The 19,626-nt window shown below is 46.1% G+C and overlaps 1 protein-coding gene across 1 annotated transcript in view; it reads left to right on the forward strand.

Annotated features, from left to right (window-relative positions):
- The window catches only part of LOC111975764 (transducin-like enhancer protein 1), a 40,628-nt gene that overhangs the window by 12,661 nt on the left and 8,341 nt on the right, over positions 1 to 19,626 (forward strand). Inside the window, 10 exon segments of the mRNA XM_070447551.1 lie at positions 5,605 to 5,744; positions 13,946 to 14,009; positions 15,053 to 15,097; positions 16,769 to 16,831; positions 17,287 to 17,328; positions 18,047 to 18,283; positions 18,470 to 18,532; positions 18,745 to 18,840; positions 18,944 to 18,988; positions 19,130 to 19,294. Of these exon segments, the coding sequence (XP_070303652.1) occupies positions 5,605 to 5,744; positions 13,946 to 14,009; positions 15,053 to 15,097; positions 16,769 to 16,831; positions 17,287 to 17,328; positions 18,047 to 18,283; positions 18,470 to 18,532; positions 18,745 to 18,840; positions 18,944 to 18,988; positions 19,130 to 19,294 (960 nt within the window).

Below are 19,626 nucleotides of genomic sequence, written 5' to 3' on the forward strand. Positions count from 1 at the left end.
GTTTGAGTAGTCAACCCTGCATGCAGGGAATGCCGCACTTAGTTCCATAGCGAGAGTGTGTGTGTGTGTCCTTTGTGTGTATCTCTGCGCATGTGTGTGCCTGCATGGCATTTTTTATTTCTCTGTGCATGTCTCCCTCACTATGTGCATCTGTGTACATGTGTGTGTGTGTGTGTGTGTGTTAGCACGTAGGCCTTTTTTAATAGCAGCCAGACTCTCTATATGAAGCATCGGTAGTGTTTGCTGCCCTGCCAGCCTAGCTCCAGTCCAGCGCAGTCCTTCCTGGCTGGGAATCATGTCAACCCGGATGGCCCTGTTGGGCTTCCTCCTGCCTATTTAAAGGCCCATTGTACACAATTTCGGCCTGATTTAGAGCCATTATGGTCCCGAGATGCCTCCACCTCCCCTCTCTTCCATTCCACTTCTTCACTCCTCTTTCCCACCACTCTACCTTTCCCAGCCTGGGCCTGATTTAATTACTACATTATTGATTGATATAATTTATTTAAGTATCATACACCTACCATTGCCCAGCCCACATGGGTTTACAAGACACTACTGAACAAATTAACATTTAGCAAATTCTTCCCATACAACTGACTTAGTCCTTGCTGAGCTCGACCAGCGCAGATTACTAGGGGACTCAGGGGAAGGAGGTGGCTGATCAGATGGCAGCCTGACTCTGCCTATGGCCTCTTTACAGGGATGGTGCCCTTTAGCCTCTGGATCTGAACTGTACTGCTCTTCCTGGCAGGATGGAAAGCACATGGCTGTGAGCTCGGCACATTCCCTGCCTTCCTATAAGGACAAACGGGATCAGTTGGAGTAATCAGAGGGATTGTATTGTACTGGAGAATAAATGTAGAGTTGAAGAGATCTCTGTTTGCCTGCCTGCCTGGCTGGATTGGTGATTAAGTAATCCCATGGTGGCTAGGTCTACAGTGTGACCTCTGACATCACACACTAAACCAGAGCAGCTGACCAGCAAGGTAGAGGGGTCAGAGTCATCTGACTGACCGCTAATGAAGGGTCAGCTCTGCTCCGCAGCGCTCCACTCTTTCATGTTGTTGTTTCCATGAGGGGCCACAGGGGTCTGCTGCGTGCCTGCATGTATCTACTCTGACGTTGGCCTGAATCATAACAGGCCCTCTGCTTAGGAGCCCGAATGGCTGATGTTAGCAGAAGCCAAGGCAGAAGTTTCCTGTCTTAATACATTTCCCCCATCGCTGAACGTAACTACACTCAGCCTCGATCCCACACTCCCCATTTCTGTCTGAGGGAGGCTCTATGCACCTGTTCTTTGGAGCACGTACACACTGAGGTGAAAAGCAAAAAAAAAAGGGAGAGTGGAAGATGGAGAGATAGAGAGGGAGAGAAGGGCAGTATTCTCCCTCCTCCTTCCACAAAATGGCCTTGGTGCTCTTGTTCCTGAGGCTCCTTTCTCTGGCCTGTGAAGAGTAATTGGGGGGTGTGTGCGTTTGCGAAAGTGAACGAGAGACTGCTTGTGTGTGTGTGTGTGTGTCTGCCTGTGCTCTGAAAGGGAGGATCTGGCCAGCAGATTGAGTTGGATTGCAGGCAGGCAMGGGAGAGGAGCTCGTTAGAGGCTGAACAATGAGCAACCCCTTTCCTGAACCTCAGTGGACCAGCTCTGTTTTGTTCTCCCCACCAGGCTTAGCACTGCTCCTCTCCTCCCCCACAGACCTGGCCTCTCTCTGTCACTCTCGCACGCACGCACGTACATGTACACTTATACAGTGGGGTCAGAAATTATTGACACAATTGTTAAAGATGAGCAAAAATTACTTAAATAAATAAGTCAAATACTGAGCTTTATTGTATGCACAGAAAATGGGGAAACCTATTTATACTAATACAATTGCTCAGAGAGAGATTTTGTTTAACAAGTAATGTATTTTTTTCCTCAACGGTACAGGTCCAACATTTTAACACCTGTTTTCAATACCTCACCTTGTGAGGATAATCAAATGGCCACCGGACTATTACATTGACCCCCCCTCCATTTGTTTTGTACACTGCTGCTACTCGCTGTTTATTATCTATGCATAGTCACTTCACCCCTACCTACATGTACCCCCGCACACTGAATCCATACCAGTACCCCCTGTATATAGCCTCGTTATTGTTACTTTATTTTTTAAATGTTATTTGGTAAATATTTTCTTAACTCTTCTTGAACTGCACTGTTGCTTAAGTACTTGTAAGTAAGCATTTCACGGTAAGGTTTTTATTTGGCGCATGTGACAAATAAAGTTTGATTTGATAATGGCACTGAGCCTTTTTCTAAAATGTTTTATGAGATTGGAGAACACATTGGGAGAGATCTTAGACCATTCCTCTATACATTCTAGATCCTTGATATTCTTTGTCTGCGCTTATGGACTGCCCTCTTCAATTCAAACCACAGGTTTTAAATGGGGTTCAAGTCCGGAGACTGCATGTTGATTTTTGTGGTCAATTAACCATGTATTTGTGAATTGTTGTTGGCTTGATGACATTAAAATGGAACACTTTGGCCACGCACACCGGTGGTGAGTTTTGTGTCGAAAGAAGGTGCATATGCAGGAAATAAACCAATACCTACTGTAAAATATTGTAGGGGATCTTTGATGTTATGGGGCTATTTTGCTTCCACTGTTTCTGGGGCCCTTGTTAAGGTCAATGGCATGAACTTTGCCCAGTACCAGGATGTTTTAGCCAAGTGGCAACAAGTAGATCTTCCAGCAAGACAATAACCCCAAGTACACACTTGAACCCCACTAAAAACCRGTGGTTTAAATTGAAGGGGACAGTCCATAAGCGCTGACGAAGAATGTCAAACATCTGGAAAGATTCTGTATGGAGGAATGTTATCCAATCTCATAAAACATTTTAGAAAAAGGTGAGGTATTGAAAACGGAGGTGTCAATAATTTTGACCCCTACCTTTTTTTTTGAAAAAAATTCTTACTTACTAAACAATCTTTCTCTGAGCAATTTGTAATAGCATAAAATAATCTAATTTTATATTCACCTTTATCAAAGGTGTCAATTTCGGACCCCACTGTGCATGTACACTGAGTGTACAAAACATTAGGAACACCTCTTCCATGACAGACTGACCAGGTGAAAGCTATGCTCCCTTTTAGATGTAACTTGTTAAATCCACTTCAATCAGTGTAGATGAAGGGGAGGAGACAGGTTAAAGAAGGATTTTTAAGCCTCGAGACAATTGAGGCATGGATTGTTTGTGGYCCAATCCGAGGGTAAATGGGCAAGACAAAAGATTTGTGCCTTTATGTGAGGAATTGTAGTAGGTGCCAGGCGCATCGATTTGATTGTTAAGAACTGCAACGGTGCTGGGTTGTTCACACTCAACAGTTTCCCATGTGTATCAAGAATAGTCCACCACCTAAAGGACATCCAGCCAACTTGACACAACTGTGGGAAGCATTGGAGTTTGAGGCTGTTCTGAGGGCAAAAGGGGGTGCAACTCAATATTTGGAAGATGTTCATGTACACTACCCTTCAAAAGTTTTGGGTCACTTAGAAATGTCCTTGTTTTTTTAAAGAAATGCAACAAAAAAAAGTCAATTTAAAATACAATCAAATTGATTAGAAATGCAGTGTAGACATTGTTAATGTTGTAAATGACTATTGTAGCTGGATTAAAAAAATGTTTTTTGGGAATATCTACATATGCGTACAAAGGTCCATTATCAGCAACCATCACTCCTGTGTTCCAATGGTACGTTGTTAGCTAATCCAAGTTTATCATTTTTTTAAAGGCTAATTGATCATTTGAAAACCCTTTTGCAATTATGTTAGCACAGTTGAAAACTGTTGTCCTGATTTAAAGAAGCAATAAAACTGGCCTTCTTTAGACTAGCTGAGTATCTGGAGCTCAAAATGGCCAGAAACAAATAACTTTCTTCTGAAACTTGTCAGTCTATTCTTGTTCTGAGAAATTAAGGCTATTCCATGCGAAAAACTGAAGATCTCGTACAACCATGTGTACTACTCCCTTCACAGAACAGCGCAAACTGGCCCTAACCAGAATAGAAAGAGGAGTGGGAGGCAGCTTCATGAAATAGTACCCGCAAAACACCAGTCTCAACGTCAACAGTGAAGAGGCGACTCCGGGATGCTGGCCTTCTAGGCAGAGTTGCAAAGAAAAATCCATATCTCAGACTGGCAAATAAAAACAAAGGATTAAGATGGGCAAAAGAACACAGACACTGGACAGAGGAACTCTGCCTAGAAGGCCAGCATCCCGGAGTCGCCTCTTCACTGTTGACATTGAGACTGGTGTTTTGCGGGTACTATTTAATGAAGCTGRCAGTTGAGGACTTGTGAGGTGTCTGTTTCTCAAACTAGACACTCTAATGTACTTGTCCTCTTGCTCAGTTGTGCACCGGGGCCTCCCTCCTTTCTATTCTGGTTAGGGCCAGTTCGCGCTGTTCTGTGAAGTTTATGTAGACATGGACACACTCAGTGTCTCATGCTAACATGCATACCTGTATGCTTTTAGTGGTGCTGTACAGGTCCACACTGCAATCACATGCAGGACCCAGTGCTGAATACATTCAGCATGTCCTCTCTCTCGACCTCTCCCTTCCCCAGTTATCCTTCTCCACCAGGGAATCCAGCAGAATGAACAAGCCTCGTACTTCATTTGACTAATGTCTAATGCTTCTGCATAGAGCCCACGAGTGGAGCTAACCCACTCAAATGTTTCCTATACACACAAACACACACACATTGCCTCTCCTCTGTCCTCATCTGTAGCTTTAGCATCAGGGCAGTGGGGTGGGCCTCCATTGACAGAGAACCAGAGAGACAGACAGACAGCCGCTAGCCCAGCGGTCAGGCCCTTTGTCTGGCTGTCCTGCAGCATTACCCCTTAGGCCCTGRTAACTAATTGCTCTAAGTCCCGCAGAGAGGGACCAGAGAGGAGGGCCAGGCTGTTGTGGGTACCACCCATGTGCTCTGATGGGGTGTCCCCTATTCTCCCACTGTCTTTTCCTTCCTTTCTTCCAACCCAGACTTAAACATTAAACAAGTGTCTTAATTTGGTCAAGAGCCCCTTGTTCCCCTCTCCCTCCTGGTGTCCCTCACATATCTGGCCCTGACACTTTTTTTGTTGTCACATCACAATGGTTCTTGACTCCCCTGGTTTCCGTACAGTCTCGCCCTCATCTTCCCTCCCCTCTCTGTGTGCACACACCCGCCATACACACATACCACACACGCCTCTGTGTCTTTCAGCTCTGTCCTTCAGCTTCAGCTCACTCATCATGGCTCTCCAACTCACTCCCACTGTTCCCCATACAATCACATCTCTCATAGGACCCCCCCCCCCCCCACACACACACACACAATTATTGTTTGGCACTCATCTGGTATTTGATTCATACATGAAGGATGTTGACCTAACTTGGAATGTAAACATGCAGTGATAAAATGGGTATGCGTGTACCATTTTTGAGAATCTGAGAACATTGCCAAATCACTGCAAAATATATTAAGTATATAGTGTGTGTTGTCTGAAACATTTTCACACTTTTTACAATTATATGCTCACAGTGCTTATTCTTTTTCTGCACAGGCACCTCTCCAGCCACCCCCTGGGTCCTCGGCGTCGGCAGCTGCAGCTTCGGGAACCCCCCAGGCCCTGAAGCTCACATACCCAGAGACCCTGGACCGCATCAAGGAGGAGTTCCAGTTCCTCCAGACCCAGTACCACAGGTACATAACCTCCCCATGTAACCAAAAACACTGCAGCCTTTTCTCTCTCTCTGTCTGTCTCTCTGTCTGTCTCTCTGTCTGTCTCTCTGTCTGTCTCTCTGTCTCTCTGTCTGTCTGTCTGTCTCTGTCTGTCTCTGTCTGTCTCTGTCTGTCTCTGTCTGTCTCTGTCTGTCTGTCTGCTAGCTTACAGCTTATGTAGCTTACAGGGGCCACCAGTGGTTGGAGAACCGCTTAACATCTTATTAGGCTTCCATGACAAGAAGCGAAAGTGGGTTGGTTATATACTAGATCTGTTCTAGAACGCCCACAGACCTCAACCTCAGCTTTTTCTAAGGGGGAGGAAGAAGGAGATGTGAGAGAGACAGCAAAGTACATTGGAGAAAGGGGGCCAGGGAAAGGAAACAGAAGGAACCACAACAATGGATGGAGGCTCATAGGCTTTCTTCATCCTTTAGTTTGTAGATGAAATGGAACATGAGTCTTTCTACGTGTTTATGGGTTTCAATGCTTTGCACGTTTTCTTGGCGTAGTTTGCTGGGCGTTGGGGGGGGCTGGTGCTCTGTTGTTGGGGGAAGGAGTTTCAGAAGATTGAGACTTCACAACAATACAAAAATGTGTGTCTATCAGTGTGTGTTTGATGTGTGTGTCTTCCTGTATGTCTCTGTATCTGTGTGTTTGATGTGTGTGTCTTCCTGTATGTCTCTGTATCTGTGTGTTTGATGTGTGCTCTGATGTTGAGGAATGTAGCCAGAGAAGGCCTGAATAGCTTTGACTGTGGGACTCTAGCTGGCTGTTGCGTCTCAGCCTGACTCCCAGCCAGCTCTGCTCTACCTCCCTCTGTTCTCTTGGCATACCTTCACACAGTCCCCCACTTTGATTCGACCAGCCAGAATTGGCTATTCTACCCCCTCCCCCAGCTAACTCCTATTGTATGTTCCCCTTTCCTCCTCCCCACCAAGCCTCCAGCTCAAAGGCTCGCCATACAAACAGCAGGCCAGCGTTTAAACGGGCCTGGCTGATTCCAGACATACCTCTGGATCGCACTACGAGCGTCAGCGCTGGCACTCAGCAGCCGGCCCAATCACAGTATCACACCACAGTCCAACAACCGTCTCCGAGCCAGAACACTGGCCTGGTCAGACAGCAGCCCTGTTTCTCGTAGCACCGCTCTCCCTGCACCTGTCATAAAACATCTGAAGCATTAATAACGCAAAATATTATTTGGCAACAACCACGCTTGCTTGATTAACACTGAATCCATTATCTTCCATCTAATATATTGCATTCTGTGGCAGATTCTAGATTCTACTATAGCGTTCTATGGCAGCGAGCCACATGCAAATGGTTATGCAAAGCATGTTTAGGTAAGACACCAGTCTATTGGGTTAGGGGTGACCTGCTTAGCCTCCCTCAGCAGACACAGGCAAGCTGCAGGTCTCTCCCCACAGAGGATCTCATCAACACACTCTCCTCTATATTACAGTCCTATTACTGACAGACTAATCAGACTTACTCTGGGTAAAACACATGGTGTGCACACACAGACACACACGCACACAGAGACAGACAAGCTAAACGCAGCCTGACACACAGATCTGGGCTAGAAATAGCAGGGCTTCGGTTAGTATTTTGGACCTATTGATCGTGGCTGGAGCCTGATTGCTGTTGCTAAAATGGATTAGGAGGCAGGAAAGAGACGGAGGTAAAGGGATTAGGAATGATGAGCTGTGTGTGTGTTTGCATGTCTCTCTCTGTCTTTGTGATTATGTGTGTGTCTGCGCGTGTATCTCTTTCTGTGTGTGTGTGTGATACTAGATATGTGGACCTTTTATAGAAGAGGAATATATTAATTAAACAGCTAGATGGGTGGGTCACCTATTGTACAGCTGTCACATTACTACATGAAGTATACTTGTTTGTGCCTGCCAAGTTAGTTTTGTGTGTGTGTTCTGCAGCTGCTCTTTAAACAACCTCTAATCAGCAGACTGGAGGGAGACAGTGAGAAGCTGCTGAAATATGAAGCTCTTATTACAGTAGGTCTCTCTCTACACACACACACACACACACACACACACACACACACTGGTCGTTGTGACTGGGGAGTGTGTGACACAGAAACAGTTTCCATATGAACAGCAGCATTGGCCCACATGTAGCCTAGTAAGTGTGTTGTTTTGTATTGAGGTCTGGAGTGAAGGAGAGGCTCTCAGAATGTTAACATGCTGCCACTCAGGGAACACTCAAGAGCACACGCTCCTCTCTACTGCTCTGCAAGTATTGCACTGTTTGATACCAGGACTGTGCTCAAAACAACAATGTGTTTGTGTAACCGACTGTGTTGAGCAGATGGAACATTGGGTTTATGTCAGTGGCGGTCGGTGCTGATTAAGATTAGGGAGGACAAAATAAATGTATGAGCATTTTTTTCTATCACAACATATTGGATGACTGTCGTTCATATTCCATTGACCCAGTTCAATGTAACATTGATAGGTTTAGACTACTAAATTATACGAGAATTTGCCATTTACCCATCATGAAGTTGCTACAAGCTAGCCCACAAATTAACATTTATAATGTAGGCGCACAGGTCGAGAGACAAATTGGAGTAATCAAGGTGACAGACAGTGATGCATTCAATACCACCTTGCACACTCTTGCCTGCATCTAGCTGATCTGATTTTCCCAAAGCATCTTAAGGCTAAGGTCATCTTAGAACCATAGGATCCTAACGATGAACTTAACATTGGTAAACTGGGGCCTGGGGTGATTTTGTCCAAACAGTTCTGTTTTGAAACWAAAAATAGTTTCTATTGGACATATTCCGGTAGGTCCCCCCGTTTCGTTCAGTTTGCTTCAGTTTAAGAAACGTTTAGCAACAATCGGCGGAATGAATACACCCCTGATCACCCGCACACACAGTACACTTTCATAGCAGCCACATATAGCATCATCACTTTGCTCATTGTATAATTCCTTCTCGCATCTATGCGCTCTCCCCCTCTAACCTTTTCCCTTCGCTTGTGGACTTCAGTTCACGACACAGTTGTCTGTGACCAGGCGCAAAATCCTCTCAAAAGCCAAACCTTCATACCATTACTGCTGACCGTTACACCGCCTACATCATTGTCACCATATTAACATTATACCGGTAGTCAACAAACTAGAACTAACGTGTTAGTAAACATCCGATCCATGTGTATCATCACAGCAAGCAGTTTAGCAGTTACAATTCTGTAGTTTTAAGAAATTACCTGGTTTTCCCTAAAACTCCCACAATCAGAAGGTAATAAACAGGAAATCGGGACTCCTACAACCAGGATTTCTGGGAAACCAGTGATTTTATTGAAAGTTCCTGGAATTTTGCAACCCTAGTGACTGAGCATGTGTTGGTGGGGTGGTTACTGGTTGGTGCTTAAATTAGCTTTAATGCGGGTGTGGGTCTGTGGGCATGTAGTCTTAAAAGGACTGAGTCTTTACAGTAAACTAGCCGTGTGTGTGTACGTACACACACACGCAACCTTTACTGTAAACTCACACATGCTGGTTAGTACAGAGAACAGGGAGGGGTCTGTTTGGGGTTACCATGCTATTGTGTGTCTAAATTGCAGCTTTGGGCCTCTTCTCACTACAAGAGATTGCCCAGAGATTCTGAGGAAAATAGCCTTGTGTAGACCTTTTATTGTAATGTGAACTTGAGAACTTGTCTCGACCGCTACCTGCAGAGGTCATGCACCACACTCCTGACAATTGCCCCCCTGCAAGCAGGGCAGTGTAAACAGAATTGAGCTAAGTTAGTATGTGAGGAGGATGCAGATATTTTTTTTAGTTTGCTACCTAGCGCTGTATAATATGAATGACACTGTATGATAACGTTACTGTACTTTTATATTCGTTTTAGAGCGGTAAATATATTTTTTTTTACAATGCTAAAGTTAGCTACTTGATGAAGCAAATGTCGTTGGCCAACGTTATTTAGCTAGCAGCTGTGCCACTTTGGCTATGTTACTGTCTTGCAGCTAAATGAATGAGTGCATGGACAAGAAAACAAATGTCTGTTACCTGCTTGTGAATTGTTGCATTATTCAAGAGTGTATTATGGTTTTGTTGCATTAATCAAGAGTAATATGGTAGATGCATGAAAAATTGCTCACATAAGCTAGCTAGTTTGCATACTTATGGCTAACTAACTGTGATATTTACGGTACATCAGAACTGTGAACCCTCTCTCGGCATGGACATTCTATTGCAAATGTAAATTGAAAAGTTTATGTACATATCATGTCAATTACATTTTGTCCCGATGCCCCTCTGACGAAAGTTGGAAATCTGAATAAGCTCTTGTTTAGGGCGTGTTCGCTCACACCGTTGGGAGATGATGAAAGTCTAGTGGTTCGCTGGTGTGTCATTTGTGTGTGAGCGCAGAGACGGCGGAACAATTTTGACAGGGCGTGCGAAAAATAAAAAGTTTAAGCATCATTTTAGATATTTTTTCTYTTTATAATTTCCTACATTTYGTAGYCTATTTGTTAGTCAACGTGTCTATAATTAGATAGGCCTACATCCAGCTTCTCTTCTGTCTAGAACAGGGGTCCTCAAACGTTTTCACTCAGGGCCCCCTTCCAGCATTGGGAATCCCCCCCTCTTAAATACTGCAATTCTACACATTTTACTATTGTCTTGTGTGTTCATGTGATATTTTAGTGACTCAAACGTTACAACAAAATCAATGCGCTAAAAAACCTAGCTAAAAAAACGTTAGCTGACACGTGCTAGTTGATTAGGCCATTTCTGAACTATAAATAGCTCTCTAATGTATGCAATGACTGACATGAGGAGAGGAACTGATGATGCACTACCCAATTTCGAAACTGCACCATGTGCATTCTACTAGAGTAAACAACTTTCCACTTTCAGGAGTGGACTGCAATGGGGAAAGACTACCTGGGCTCGTCCAATAAGAAACGCTCATTTTCATTCTCCATTGCGAGACGTTTTGACACGTGCCATTGCATGGCCTAATTAACACCATGCAGGTGTGTGGGTAGAGGGTTGTGAGAAGGAGAGGTAGCGAAGATGTAGCATCGTCATTAGTCACCTGCTACTATAGCTCTGTCACCCTGTGGAGCCAGCCATACAATGTATTCTGCAATACACTAGTGTGTGTGCTTGTGAGGGAGGGAGTGTGTGTGTGCAGTGAACATACATGCCTCTGTGTAATCGTGTGTGCGTGGGGTAATGGTGCTCTGCCGACAGAGCTGTCTGAGTGGTGGCAGGCTGCAGATTTGTAGCGCATTCCGACGATCATCTTATCTGCTGTCACGGAGAGGAGGAGAGCAGAGGGGACGCTGCTGCATAGCAGGCTCCCATCTCTCGCGCTCTCTCTCTTCCTATCGCGCTCGTTCTTGCTCGCTCGCCCGTGCTCTCACTCGTTCTCCCCCTGTCGCTCGTTCTCCCACGGTCTCTCTTTKTCTCCCTGCCATCTCAGTGACAGCTGTACAGATAACTTATCCAAAGGTTTTTGACTTCTCAAACACGGCAGAAAGCTAACACTATATGATCCCCAGTGTCCTGATTTTAATTCAATCACTTACTTAGATAACTAGCAAGTTAAATTTAGGGGTCGTGTTAATGCAACATTCTGTGTGTTCCACGCAGAAAAAATGTTGATAAATACACACATCTATCTAAAATGCTTCTTATTATAATTTCTACTCAGCATCAGACTAATTTTATGCTGTAGTTGCACTTCTCCACTAGGATGAGAATTCATGAATGGGAATTCTATCAGCAGACAGCGCTCTGACTGATGTGTAGCCACTTTTCTCGGTGTAGCCTACTTTTCTCGGTGTAGCCTACTTTTCTCTGGTTAAATGCAAGATTAACTAAGCAAAACATTAGGAAATGTAGCTGGCTACATTCTTTATGATAAACATGAGCAATATGATGGCCATGCATTGTTTTTGCAAAAAATTCCTTGCTTTTTTGTGTGGCTGCCAGCCAAATAGCGTTGCACTTCTGTTGTCATCTGATGAAAATGACACTATACTGAACAAAAATATAAATGCAACATGTGAAGTGTTGGTCCCATGTTTCATGAGATGAAATAAAAGGCCACTCTAAAATGTGCAGTTTTGTCACACAACACAATGCCACAGATGTTTCATGTTTTGAGGGAGCTGAACTCACCTGCTCTGCTTTCTGCTGTRGTGCTATTTACAAACAGACGTGACTGGCTCACCTGTTCTGGGGAACTATCATACGCTTCATAATGTAAAATAATGTGACCGGTGAAATTAAGAACGTGATATGCTTTTTATATCCTTATGTATTGCAGGTATTTACTTAAAAAGTAGCAAAAATATTAACATTTATAGAAAAACTTCAAAGAAATATGATTGACGGTATCGAAAAACCATCCTGTGACTTTCTAAATACCCCGGTATACGGTATACCGCCCAAGCCTAGTGTTTGTATGTATCGTGTACCACACACGTGAGGAAAGTCACCCTTCTGAGATGCCCAGGTCTAGGTGAACAGATACAGATAGAATTGTCACTTCTCAGAAATCCTGCTATAGGTGACTTCTGCAGAGCGGCAATTCCACTGTAACAAAATCTATCAGGGGAATAAATGTAATCCCCCGAGCTTTCTGCCATCCTCCCTCCCTCCATCTCCTCCCCCTCCTGTCTCCTCCCCCCTCCCTCCCTCCCTGGCGGTGATAAATGAGTCAATTATGGGCGGCAGCGCGGGCCTTCTGAAGGGGAGCGGATGTGCTGTTATTACCTGTTGCAGCCTGGTAATGTTGCAGTATTAATCATATTCTAATTTCCCAGGCCCTCGTAGCTCTCCCCCGCATAAATCTGCCGCACGCAAACAAGTCAGCAGCGTGCCCGCCAGGGTGAAATACAGCCCAGGGGATAGGTGGAGAGGAGAACGGAAATGAGGGGGGGGGTTTGTGTGAGTAAAGGACACGGGAGGGAGCTGTTGGCTGACTGGCTAGTTCCTTAAAGGAAAAATCCACCCAAAACCACTAATTCATATAATTTATGATGTTAAATCACACTCATGTGAGAACGATATCTTTTGTGAACAAATGTTTAATTTTGTCATTATAATAAGGTTGGTAGCAACATGTGGAAATGTATTACAGTTCAAGTTGTCTAAAAATAAACACAATGCAATGCTCTATGGGCTGGCTTGCTAGCTAGCAAATGTAGCTACACACAATAATACCGAAGTCAATATCAGCATATGAAGTAGCTAGTTAGCTGTATAATCGCCTAAAAAAAACTGCACTATCAATTTAGGATTCTGCAATCTCAGCATGTTCAACCTGCAGATCAAGTCTGACGTTCGCAACGGCACCATGCAATGCAGCCTGGACTGAAAAGGCAGGCAAATAAGAGAAAGGTGATGGACCCTCAGTTAAATTACACATTTCTCAAGGTAGGAATATTGCAAAAATATGGTCAATGGCTTTCACAATCTCCTATTAAATTCCAGTGTAGTGAGCGGCTGAATTTCTGCCTGCTTGAATGGCAATAGCTCTGATAAACATGAATTGACTCTGGGAATCGATGGAACATCATGCAGAGATGCACAAAAACAATAACATTCAAAATGGGTGAATCTTTTCTTTTTAATGGAGGGCTGTGTGTGTGCTGGGCTCAGGATCCCTGGGTTGCCTTGGTGCGGCATGGTCACAGGGTGACTTGGCAGGGACATACGGAGGGAGGAAGGGTCAGACAAAGGGACGGAGAGAGGGAGGAGGGGACTGATAGAAAGAATGAGGGAGGGAGATTGGAAGGGGGAGAGCGGAGGGATCGGGAGGGAGATTGGAAGGGGGAGAGCGGAGGGATCGGGAGGGAGGGAGAGGCGCGTCGCGTACCCTGCCCTTCTATGACACCTTGGTCCTGGCTTGCCTGGTCTGTTCTGGCTTGGTGTTGAGCGCCAAGCGTGAGTCATCTATTCCTGGTGTGCTCTGAAGTGATAATGTCCTGTCACCAGCCCAATCCTATCTTTGCTGGGACAAATCTAGCTGCAGGTGTCTGCACTGCCTACTAAATATGGACCTGTGTTAATGTTAATATATTTCAGGCTCTGTCTATCGGYCAACTTTTTAGATGTACTGTATGTATCCGAAGAAATAGAACAGTATTATGATAGAGTTTCTACCCTTTTCTAAATCTTTCCTACAGCCTGAAGATGGAGTGTGAGAAACTGGCCACAGAGAAGACTGAGATCCAGAGACACTACGTCATGGTGAGACCCGCAAGAACACATGCACACACTCCCCATCCACAACCTTGGGTTTTCTAACGAACACCATGCTGATGGTTAATTTCTGCAGGAGAAGAGTTGAGATCCATTGTGTAGCTTTCCCAGACGGAGCAGACAGACAAGACAACTCTCTCTCTGGTAACACACAGACAGCTGTCTGTCTGTCTGTTGACTACACTGTACCACTCATGCCAGCATCTGGCAAGGGATTACACATCACACCCACTGGAAACCACATGGACCACAGACGTATGCAAGCACACACACAGCACAGCACATATTACGTTGTGTGTATGTTTGAAGTGTGCGTGTGTTGTCTCCAGCTCTGATATGGGTAATCCTCCACATTCCTGGCGGTGTTCATACGAGGCTGTGATCAGAGAGCGCCCTAACCACAGCTGACTGTGTGTTGCCCAGTGCCCACTGTGGCAAAAGAAGCTATGTGGCAGTCTGGCACAGCCCCGGCGCTTGGCATACATCTCCACCCATTTCTCTCTTCTTTTTAGCTCAGAATTTTGGAGTCTGCAAGTCGCCTAGCAACAGCTCTGAATCTTGGCACACCGGCAGAACACAACAGCCAGCCGTCAGGAAGGGCCCTTTTATTGAACACACACACTGCTGCAGAATATGGAGGGATGGAGTCCACTGCTCCATCAAAAAGCTCTCAACGCTGCCATTTCTTTATTTCTTCTATCTAGCTGTCAACCACCTCACTTTTTACTCCTTAACCAACCTTGCTGAAAATGACATGTCAGAATGTCACACTACAACGTCAGTTTTTAAAATGACTTCAGCTCTGCCCGACAACGATTTTCCATCCTTGCTCTGAACCGAGTGATTGACACCACCACCATCTCTGTGCTCACATACCAGGTTGGCATAGCCCAGAGCTGAGGTCATTAAATAAATGAATAAAACCAAGCAAATCGACTCGCCCACTCATCCAGCATTGAAAGGTACTTTTTTAATCGTAGATCTGCATATATGCAAATGTACAACCATCAATTTCCGTCTCTCTTTTACAGTATTACGAGATGTCCTACGGCCTTAATATTGAAATGCACAAACAGGTGAGTCTAACCTCCCTCTCTAGTCGACCTGCGACTAGATGAGTAATGTATGTATGCTATGCTTCTGGGAGAATCTAGTGAACTGGCCTCCAGCACAACATGCTAACCCGCCCATGATGGACCCATGGCACTATGCTGCTGTTGCATTAATAGGATTTGCAAACCGAATTCCTTTTTCTAGACAGACAAGGCGAGACGAGAGGAGAGATGTGCCCTTCCTTCCCAAAGCAGCCGGAACATCCTCTTCTCTCCCCTCATAAATCCTGTCTATTACCACTACTGACTTCACCCTCCTCCTCCCTCTATCCCTCCCTCTATCCCTTTATCTCTTTCTCTATAACCTCCTCTGTCTCTCTATCCTTATATCCCTTAGTCTAATTTCTATATAACCCCCTCTCCTTTTCTCTCCATTTCTCACCTTCTTTCTATCATAACCCCCCCCGCGCCTCTGTCTTTCCTTGACACCCCATCCCGTCTCCCCCTCTTCCTCCCTCTCTCCTGCAGACATATAGTCCATGCTGAATTTCACTTTAAATCAGGTCACTGCCTTCAGAGCGTCTGCTCTCTCCCTTCGTTTTGCCATCTCAATCGCTCTGCTTTTGACAAGCCACACGAATCACCCTGCCCTCCTCCTTCCTTCTCTCTGTCTCTTTCTCACTCCCCCATCCTCCTCCTTGTGCATCCTGCCTCATTGGCTTTCATTTCCTCAACGGCACAAGAGCCTCCCCGCCTCCTTCTCCCCTCCCCCTTCTTTTCATTTCCCTCTCCCATTTTGTACTCCCCTATTTATGCTCTTTCCCTTGCGCTCACGGTCTCTCGTTTTTTTTGCTTTCTCCCTCACCCACCACGTGCACTTCTCTCCGATCTCCCTGGCTCCCGCTCTCTTGAAGATGTCATTTAGTAGTTGGCGTTCTCTAACAAGAAATCATTGTGTTTCCCTGGTGAGGGTGCTGATGGATTTATGGAGGCAAGTGCTGAAGGGTGGGGGTGGCAGAGGAGAGGAGGGGGTCTGTACTGCCTGTCTGCAGAATAAGGGAAGAGGATGAGGGTTGAATGGGGGGTGAGATGAGCAGAGGCAAGAGGAAGAAGGGAGAGGAGGAAGAGTGTGAAAGAGGAYGGGGGGTGGGAGTTTACCACAGCGTCAATAAATCAGTTGGTAGGGAATGGTGTGGGGCTGTGTCGCCTGGCCTGGTCGAGAGAAGAGGGAGACGGTACAGCAGAGGCTAGCTGTCAGCAGGAAAATGGCCCCCGGTCATAATGATGTTGTCATCATGATCTCTGCATGCATATCATTACTCTGTGTGGGGGGGGGGAGGAGGAGAGAGAGGAGAGAGACAGTATGGTTCTGATACAGCACATGGCAGATTACTTCACTAATGGTAGTGAGAGAAGGAGATGGAGGGAGGAAGAGCTGGCAGACTAAGCCCATTGACTCCCAGCAGGTAGCCACGCACACTCTGGGATGGGTGGTCACATTCGATACTGGCCATGAATATTTTACCCGGGCTTCTTGGCAGTGTTTGGATTTGCATGGACCAAATGTGAGGAGCTGAAATATTTACAACACTGGCCCTCGCAGCCAGACCTGCTCAGGTTCTGGGGTGTGTGTTGCTTTGATGAGCACACACACGGTGTCCTCACACGCAATCTCTATTTTTTTGTGTGTTGCAGACAGAGATCGCCAAGCGGCTGAACGTGATCTGTGCCCAGCTCATCCCTTTCCTGTCACAGGAGGTGAGATCACCTGAAGACAGGCGCGCGTGCACACACACACACACACACACACACACACACACACACTGCAAATCAATCATAGACATGCGCACACACACCGCAAATCAAACACAGACACACAAAAACACACGGTCATGCATATTAACACATCAGTAACACATTCAGTATCTCTCTGACAGCCACCTACACCCTGAGGCATGCACATGCATGCTGCTAGTACCCAACAACTCACAGTAAAACATTGACATACCTCGATGCAGCAGGCACACACATTTACACAGTAACATGAGCCCTTATGGAGCTTCGAAGCGTGACTGTTATTCCTCCTAAACATGTGCATACTTTATACCACATGCTTTAATACTGGTCTTGATGTATTATTATTGACTTTGTAAAGCATGTTAAAATTCAGACCTTTCCTTTCAAGTTCACTGTTACCTTGGTTTGTCCCACAGCACCAACAACAGGTGGTCCAGGCCATGGAGCGCGCCAAGCAGGTGACTATGGGGGAGTTAAATGCGTCTATAGGGGTACGTGGACTCCCCCCTCTACCTCATACAGTGTGTCCCTTCATCCTCTCATACGTCTTTATTTTTGCCTCTTTTGTTTTGTTTTTCTGTGGATAGCCAGTTCACCCTCCTTCCAACACACACACACACACACACACACACACACACACACACACACACACACACACACACACACACACACACACACACACACAAATTGGTCCCTTAGTGTGGACCTAACAGGAACAGGTTGAGATGAGACTGTTAGGAAACGTAGTGAGAGAAGAGAAGGAGAGATGACACTATCTGTGTGTCTGCACAACGCTGGGTGCCAAGAGACAACACATGGCCTCACCAAACCAGAGGAATGACGTTTCAAATCACACATCAGTTCTTAGTCTGAGAATTAAAACAAAAAATAATACAATGATTTTCTTGCCTTCACATCATTCCAACCATGCACTCCATGGTTTGATTTTTGTGGCAGTGTTCTCTCTCCTAGGGAGGCACTCCTTTCCTCCACTCGCACTCCATTTGGATGGCACCATGCATGGGCTCCTCCATTAATGGAGACACCCTTCTCTGTGACACCTCTCTCTGTATACCTCTCCCTTCAGCCCCTCCCCTGTCCAGTCCACCTCTAACCCAGTAGACCACAACTCAACCCCTGTCTTGTTTTCTCTCTCCTTCTCTCTCCTCCCTCCAGCAACAGCTGCAGGCGCAGCACCTCTCTCAGCACGTGGCCCAGGGCCTGCAGGGTCTGCAGGGCCTGCAAATGGGGCCCCACCCTGGGGGCCTCCCTCACCCTGGCCTGGCGCTGGGCGGTGGGTCTGGCCTGTTGGCCCTGTCCGGGGCCCTGGGGGCCCAGCTGGCTGCCAAAGAGGGCCATGAGAGGGCCCACATGGAGGCTGCTGCTGCTGCAGCCGCRGCAGAGCACCACAGAGGTATGGGGATGATGGGAGATTAGGTTGGCCAGGTTTGGGTTAGGCTGGATGGGGAGAGTTGGTTTTGGTTGGGTTTAGAGTAGTTGTGGTTGGTTAATGTGAGGTTGGGATGGGCTGGGGCATGTTTTTAGCTGTGTGTTTGTGAGAATGGTGATAGTCATGCTGTATTGTGTTTGCTCTGTTTTGGCTGGCTGCGGGGACGCGGGGCGATGCTGTCCATCATGGACGTAGACCGCGAGGCTGGACCGGTGAGTACACTACACTTCAAGTTCCCTACACCCAAGTACGCTACAACATAGTACAGTACACCATACTACATCTCCATTCTCTATCCCCCTCACGGACACTGAACCCCAGTCGAGGCTCTGTGATGATTTTTTTTCATCACATTTCGCCAGGGTGGTTATGAAGTTGACATGATTAAACAGTCCCTCTCACTTCGTTATCCTTCCCTCCTCAGAGCTCTATGTCCAACGGGGATAAGGGCCGTTCAGCAGACTACCTCAGCAATGGGAAGAAGAGGAAAGCTGACGAGAAGGAGTTCATGACAGATTATGTTAGTATACTGAGTTGATTGCCAATTGTGGGTGTTTGTGTTCAGTAATTAGTTAATTTGTGTGTGTTCCATTTTTAACTAAAAGCCCACATTTTGATTGCAGGGCAGCGATGCGGATAAGAGTGATGATAATTTGGTGGTGGATGAGGTGAGTTGGTCCATCTCTGCGCCTCAGTTCAGACCCAAATTGACTCTGATAATTGACTGATTCAGATTGATGAGAGAAACACTCAGCGGTACCACGTCTAGTGGACTAACGTCCCCCCACCCCGTCTCTGTGACCCCGCAGGACCCCTCATCCCCCCGCAGTGTGCACTCCTACTCGTCCAGAGAAAACGGCCTGGACAAACTGCCCCCCTCCCGTAAAGACGCCCTTCCCCAGGCCAGCCCCGCGTCCCTGGCCTCCTCCAGCAGCCAAGCCTCCCCCTCCCGCAGCAAGGACCGGGAGCCGCCGGTATGCTCAGGATCAGTCCATTACATGACGTTGTCACACACACACACACACACACACACACACACACACACACACACACACACACACACACACACACACACAGCTTCATACAGTTATGCTCAGAGTCAGATGAGTGATTGTATGTATGGTGAGACATGCACAGCCTACACACTTAGTTTCAGTGATGATATTTCAATTCAGCTTCATACGCAGTGTCAAGGATGCTCACGGCCCCATGTGACCCTAGCCATGCTGAGCCTTACTGAATTACTGCGTTTCTACACACACACTTATCTCCTTGGGCATGATCTTTCTTCAGCATAGATATATTA

Source organism: Salvelinus sp. IW2-2015, linkage group LG16 (genome assembly GCF_002910315.2).
Source record: "Salvelinus sp. IW2-2015 linkage group LG16, ASM291031v2, whole genome shotgun sequence".
In the NCBI taxonomy this organism is placed as follows: Eukaryota; Metazoa; Chordata; class Actinopteri; order Salmoniformes; family Salmonidae; genus Salvelinus; species Salvelinus sp. IW2-2015.